The following is a 7,702-nucleotide window of genomic DNA, read 5'->3' as shown; positions in this document are numbered from 1 at the left end:
ATTTATGACACTTACCATCTTATTTTCCCATTACTTTCTCTAATTATTTGATGGGTTAGTAGCATAATTCGAAAATATGGTTTCAGTCACGGTTGCGGTAACATTCACGGTGATACGGGAACGGGGATGATCCGGTTGTCGTACAACAGAATATTGGCTTAAACCATGAAATATCCCTAAAATCCGCCTAAAATGCGGTTTTTTTTACACCTTGACGATAAGGGTAATATCGGTTCGGTACATTTGAAAACCTTCACGACACGGGCGATACGATATGATGCGGTCTTGTTTTGACACCATGGTTAATAGGGAGTATAATAAAGAGGTTGTAGATTGCTGGATGTTTTGTTGCTTGAAGGAAGTGGTAGAATGAGGGAAGTTAGGGACTACTATCCTCATAATTTATTTTCCTCATCCAGGGGATAGAGGGAGGGAGTAACTAATTTTTAACAGTTTCATTTTTCTACAAATGCAAATATGTATGCTCCAAGTACTGTAAGTTACAGCGTTGGTGATACTAAGGCCTTGATCATAATGAACTGAAATTAGTTTTACTAATCAAGTCATCTAGCTGATTTTGTTTTAAAAAAACTTATTTTTACTTATTAACCAGATTTTTTATGATCAAAACTCATTTTCACTAATTGAAACTGCTTTTGGCTAATAACCCTATTACATGGGTTGTAGCTCACTTGTTCAAGCTACGTAAGCAGACTTGCAAGCAAAAAATGTAACGGGCTCGACTGCTTCCTACAATTCTCTGACTCTTGAGTGCTAGATGGCTCATGGGCAGTGGCGGATCCAGAAAAATATAATAGCGGGGTCACTTTGTTAATATCAATATAATTTTAAAAAATGTTTGTGTACAACTATTATTTAAATAAAACATCACAAAAAAATTGAAGCACGTTATATATAAAAATCATCTCAAAAACCTAAGCACAATACCCCATTTAAGGTAATTATCCTCGACGAGGTCTCATTCTTTGAAACCGTTGCATAATAGTTTCATTGCTAATGGTCGCACATATATCTCTTTCTATATATGCCACCATACAATCATTTAAAAATTCATCACACATCTTATTGCGCAATTCGGACTTGAGATATTTCATGGCAGAAAAGACTCTCTCCACATTTGCTGTTGCAACAGGTAAAATCAATGCTAACTTTATAAGTAAAAAAACTGATCAATAGATCAAATGCTTTTTGGTTTCAACCATCACTTGTGAAAGATCGCCAATACCCCGAAGACTTTGAAACTCATCACGTTGTCACATATCAGTGATATAGTTTCTCAATTCGGAAGAAAGTGCTCTAGCATCCCCTGCATCAAGCTTATATGGATAAAACTTTGCCATTCTTACCAATTTTGTCACATCAAAAGCATAAAATGAGTCCTTAGGACTCAAGCAAATAACACAAAGAAGCAACTCTGTATTAATTTCACTGAAACGAGTATTTAGCTCTTGAAGCTGCAAATCAATAATAGCATAGAACACCTTAGACACGACAATGATGTGCAAAACTGATTTTCAGCTCTTTGCTTTGATCTTCCTCAAGCCACATAAATATCATCCATTTAGGTATGTTAATATCATGACCATAACAATATTTATATACCTTCTCGAGTAACTCTTCAAATTCATCATATCTCAACAATTGGAGGCACTTATTTGATGTTTCCACCAAGTGCATCGTATTGACAATATCTTGATCCTCTCTTTGCAAAGCTAATGACAACTCATTTGTGATTCCCAAAATATCTATCATTATGTGCAAGATAAAAGCAAAGTCAAATGAGCATAATGAAGTCATTATTTCACGTGCATTCTTCCTATGACCTGAAAACGAAGCATCACTGTAAATGAAATCAAGCACCTCAATCACATCTGGATACATCTCGACCAAGTTCAACAATGATCTATAATGAGATCACCATCTTGTATCACCTGGTCTCTTGAGTCCAAGTTCTTGATTTAGCCCTTTTCCAGTTTTGATCTCACCATTATTTATTGCCTCAGCAAGTCTCATTGCACGCATTTCTCGAAGGACATCTCTTCGCTTACAAGAAGATCCAATCACATTAATTATATTGGAAACAACATCAAAGAACCAAATAGCATCAACATGATTCTTTGCAGTTCCTACAAGTGTTACTTGCAATTGATGAGCAAAATAATGGACATAATGAGCCGATTTATTTTCTTTCAAAATCAGTGATTTAAGGCCACCAAATTCACCACACATGTTGCTTGCTCCATCATAACCTTGTCCACGTATCCTTGACAATCTCAAGCCATGTTCCAACAATAAAGATTCAACAACAAATTTCAGAGATATAGAATATGTATTGGCAACATGGACAACCCCAAGAAACCGCTCAATAAGAAACCCCCGATCATTAACAAACCGTAACACAACCACCAGTTGTTCTTTAGTGGAAACATCACTAGATTCATCAACTAAAATACCAAACAAGTCATCCCCAAACTCTTCAATAATCACTTTTGTTGTTTCCACCGCACATGCTTTTACGATATCTTTTTGAATACTAGGGGCAAGCATTTGAAGATTTCCAGGAGCTTTATTAGCAATCCCAAAGTTTCTTTTTGATCTGAAAAGTAAGGAAGAAAGCTTTTTTGTATTCTTTCAAACAGAAATATTATTTTTCCAAAAAAACTTCCATTTTTTTTAACAACTACTCCTCTTACTACAAGACGCTTCCCTAGCCAATGCTTAGATCCGGCTCTACCCAACCTTTTCTGGTTCACTCCAACATTCCCCACTTGTCCGACTGTTGCTGAGCAGTTTTTGGATATCAAACGTACCTCCCCAGAAGGTAATTTTAATGTGGCCGATTTCCCCTCTTTTGTAATCAGTTTCGCTACAACACCTGCTGCTCTAGCTAATTGTCCACCTTTGGGGAGCAGTTTTTAATACAACATTATCAATATCAGTATTCAGAGAAGCTACAACTTTGACAAGTTCAATGAAATTCCCCCTATTATTTGACTCATCAGATTCATCATGACCACGAAAAGGCAATCCCATACGTAACAAATATCTAACATAAATCACCGACGTTTTCAAATGTGTCTTATAATCATTTTTCATTTGTGGTGTTTGAGGTGGATTAAAAGCGGTTTCAATAGATGCCTTAATATTTTTTAGATTTTCATATTGTTCAACGGCTTTATTGTGTGAGCTTTCAAGGTCTCCAACATGTAAGTCCAACCTATCCTTTTATTTCCAAGAGGAAAAATTGCTAAAAAGCTAAGAAAAGTATCTCCCCCGCCTTGACATGCCTTTTTGTTTAATGTTTCTATGAGTATCTTTTCTTAACTAGTGATTAAAAGTGAACTGTTGTTTAATTTATCTGAACTACTAGAGTTTTTGCCGCGAAGATTGCTATTCTAGTAATCTAGTTTACTTGTCGTATTTGTCGATATATGATGAAATGTTTGTATGACTTGTTCAATCCTCTTTGACAATAGCAAGAATAATCAAGCTCTTGTTATTGGTACATCTTTTGCTATGTTGTTACCGTTGTTTGAAGTGTTGAAAATACTGACGTATCTATTTAGTTATACTCCCTCCAGTCTACATTAGTTTACCTGTTTCTTTTGCACAAAGTTTTAGAAGAAACAATGTTGTTGGACATAGAAGGAAAGAGAAACTATTATTTTATGTCGAAGTTGAATGTATGTGTGATGGAAAGTTAGTGGTCCCATTCCAAAAATAGAAACAAAAGAAATGGGTAAACCAACAAGGGACATCCCAAAGAGAAATATGGATAAACTAACAAAGATGGGAGATAGTAACTTATAAGAAAGTTGAGACTTGCAAACCCAGGTAACTTGCGTTGTTATACTTCTTAGATATTAAGATAGTGCATTAGAAAGGGCTTACTAGAGTGTATTTTGTGTTCTTCTCTATAGAAATGAAAATGTGTGATGTATGCTTATTTAGAAACTGTTGACTTAATTACCAAATAATATCATGTACTCCTATTTGATTAGCTGTTTGACATTTTGTGGTTTATATATATAGGATTAATAGTACTTCTAAAATTTTATTCTTTGATGGACAGTATATTCTTTTCTAGTCATAGTGGAAGAGGATATATGCTAACCCCTATGTTATGGCAATTGAGGTCTTTTTTTGGGTTTTGAACTTTGAAGTGCATGTGTTTTCCTTCTTTCTTTTTTTAGATGTACACTGGTGGAACATGATCTATGAAGACATAAATTGTACACCAATTATGTAGATCTCAGAATCTCAGATTCCATAAATTTAACATTCTGGTTACATTAGATGAAATGCATATGCTGCACCAGTATATTCTGGAGATTACTCATACTTAGTCACATTTGTTTGGACACTATTTTTGCACCTTCTCTGTCTGACTATGGTTGTCTTAATTTTCTTCATGTTTTAAGTGAGCGTGTTAATATTACTGTTATTCTTCAATATTTTGAGTCTTTTTCCACTGCCTAGTAAGCATTATAAGTCGACTATAACAATAGTGAATAAAGAACAGTATACTACAACTTGCCTTATGACTTGTTGAACCTGTTAAATATGTTTTTCATTTTTTGGCTGGCTTTTAATTGATAGTTTTGATTGATTTTGAGCCCTAAACCTTGAAATTCTGTATTTCAGATATATGTTTGAGACTATATTAGGGTCCAACTATATACACAATATGGGTGTAACTATATACACAATATGGGTGTACTTGTTAATCTTTGCACTGTGTTTGTCAATCCAGTTACTATGGAGGATGACTTCCAGGTCGAGGTCGACTTAGAGGACTACCTCGAAAAGCTATTCCTATTCTAATATTAACACCATCAAAGACTTGAATCCTCACCATGATCTTCACCTCAGCATTACTCTCAACGAGACTATTAAAAAAAAAGTTTGGCAATACCTCGTTGAACGATAATACCATATGTGGTTTGTCTGACGTGAGCAAAATCGATGATGGACCGAACCAATCCAGACTAATATGATATACCCTCACGTCCCCTGCAATCCTTAGAAATGTACGAACAAATCATATCTCAAAGTCTTGTAAAAAGCTGGCTTAATGATTGCATCCTACTTATTTGGGAGCTTTAGGTTATTTTTTTAAAAAAATTAGGCGCCTAACTAACTCGCTAGTTATTTAAATGAATTTCTTAGAATTGAACTCCTACTTATTCGTTGTGTATAAATTAATTTTTGAAACACGTTATTTTTTTAAATTAGTATTAGAAATATTTTTATTCGAAAAAAATAGGTTCGAACAATTATTTTTATATATAAGTCGAATTTTTTTTGGGAACTATTAGGTCTGAAATTTATTTTCTAAGTTTGATTTTTTTTTTTATTCCGAAAATTATTTTTTTAAAGTTCGAATTTTTTTTGGTCCGAATTTTTTTTTTGGTCCAAAAATATTTTATTTAGTTCGATTTTTTTTTATATTGGGATTTTTTCTTTCGGAACTTCATTTTGTTGAGCTCGGCGTTCCGTTTTATTTTATTTATTATTTAGTTGAAAATTATAATTATTATCATTCTTATTTTAATACTTGTAAGTTTTAATTGTTGTATCTAGTTATTATGGATGTGGACTTCGAGGTCAAGGTCGACTTGGAGCACTACCTTAACAAATATTCATGTTCTAGTACGAACACCATCAAAGGCTTGAATCCTCACGATGACATTCACCTCAGCATTACTCTCGGCAGGACCATCAAAAAGTTTACAATACCTCCTTGAACAATAATACCATTTATGTTTTGCCTAATGTGAGCAAAATCGATGATGGACCGAACCAATACAGACCAAGATGATATACGCTTACGTCCCTTGCAATCCTTAGACAATCGCAAAGAATAAGAATATTTCTTAGCCTGATTTATATCACCTATGAGAAAAACACAACACATAAACCCAATTGTTGGAATTGCCTGGAAATGTACGAACAAATCATATCTCAAAGTATTGTAAAAAGCTGGCTTAATGAGTGCTCCTACTTATTTGGGAGCTTTAGATTATTTAAAAAAAAAAAAAATAGGCGCCTAACTAACTAGGTAGGTATTTAAATGAATTTCATAGAATTGAGCATCTACTTATTCATTGTGTTTAAATTAATTTTTGAAATATGTTATTATTTTAAATTATCATTAGAAATATTTTTATCTTAGACCTTTTAAAAGTTGGAGTTACAAACACTATTCATTTAAATAGTGTTATGGGTGACAAGAGCTTTAAATTCACTATTCATTTCACCAACATGTGATGCTCACATGACTTGCTCTAGTTTTCATCCCAAGCAGTTTTCACGTGATACACCGTCTTCTCCTTCTCCTCATTATCGCAGCTTCTGCATCATTCTCCCTCTCCATCTCCGCATCTTCTCATCTTCTCCATTTCCATCTCCATCTCCATCCATGAATCCTCCAAATCCATCCAAATTCAAATGCAAAATCCATCTTTCTTACTCTCTATCCTCATTTCAATCGACTATTTTGTCGCATCATCAGTTCACGCCACTTTCTCCATCTCTTCTCTCTTCTCTCTTCTCTTTGTAAACTCTAAAAAGTAGGGTTTGCCAAATAGGTCTGAGAAACGATGTCTCAGAGTGGGAAGTTTATACATGCAGAAATTTTATTAAAAAACCACTAAAATCATCAGTCGTCGAATGCGCAAGATTAGGGTTTCTTCTCATGTGATCATGTCGCCTTGCACGCGTTCAACATGGGTCAAGAATTAGTGGGTTCGTCATACTTCTGCTTCATCTCTTTTTCTCTTCAACCTTTTCTCCTTTTTATGTTATTTCTCATTTCTTTTCTAGAAATTCCATCAACTTCAGAGTCGGAAGATATCTGAAACTATGACGTCCCAAAATCTGAAGGTTTGTTTAGCACTACAAATTAACTCAAAATCTATTCAAATTTCAGGGATTGAATTGAACCTAGATTCACCACTACAAATAATTAATATTATTCTTGATATTTTTTTTTGTATTGGATCGAATTTTAGGGTTTCAATCATTATGGCTTGGAGACCCTAATTATATCACTACAAGAAAATAGGTTTTGGGCGACAAAAATAGTCGTCGCCCAATCGAACAATTTCGTTGCACAAAGGTTTGGCAACGAGATTTTTGCGCGCCAAATTCTTCGTCTTAGGTTCGAAGCCCATTGTATTTTGTGCGTCGAAAATTGTGATCGTCGCACAAACCACATCTTGGGCGTCAAGTTACATTTGTTGCCCATAATGGTCTTTTGTGCTACGAGCCTCGTATCCGTTGCACATTTATGGTGACAATTGGGCAACGAGTTTCTTAAATTGTTTCCCATACTACTGAAATTTGTGCAACAAGTACTGTTTTTTGTCGCCCATTATAGCTTGTAGTCTTACACACATAATGTCTTGGGCAACACCAGTTTCGTCGCCCAAAATACTTTAGGTTACGAATTGTTGTACATATTTTTCAATTACGCGTTAAATTGAAATGACAATGTGCGAACCCTATTTTGTTGCCCAAATTGGTATAGACTACAAATTATTGTTATCGTGTAATCTATAAGCTTTTTTCCTGTTCATATATATTAGATGAACATATTAAAAACAAAAGTATGAGATATTAGAAGAAGTATTCGTGGAATAACAAATTGTATATAATCGGAGTACAACAAAATAATCTT

General features: G+C 34.3%; 1 protein-coding gene across 1 annotated transcript; it reads right to left on the bottom strand.

Annotated features, from left to right (window-relative positions):
* Positions 1-1,274: 1,274 nt before the first annotated feature.
* On the bottom strand, positions 1,275-3,117 carry LOC125498518 (uncharacterized). Its single transcript, XM_048646743.1, has 4 exons — positions 2,921-3,117; positions 1,953-2,617; positions 1,624-1,844; positions 1,275-1,475 (listed from the first exon to the last, which is right to left on the bottom strand). The coding sequence occupies exons 1-4, from the start codon at positions 3,115-3,117 to the stop codon at positions 1,275-1,277; spliced, it is 1,284 nt and encodes a 427-aa protein (XP_048502700.1).
* Between the last annotated feature and the right edge of the window lie 4,585 nt (positions 3,118-7,702).

Source organism: Beta vulgaris, chromosome 6 (assembly GCF_026745355.1).
Source record: "Beta vulgaris subsp. vulgaris cultivar EL10 chromosome 6, EL10.2, whole genome shotgun sequence".
Lineage (NCBI taxonomy): Eukaryota > Viridiplantae > Streptophyta > Magnoliopsida > Caryophyllales > Amaranthaceae > Beta > Beta vulgaris.
The sequence above is the reverse complement of the archived record's forward strand: the minus strand, read 5'-3'. Positions and strand labels throughout refer to the sequence as shown.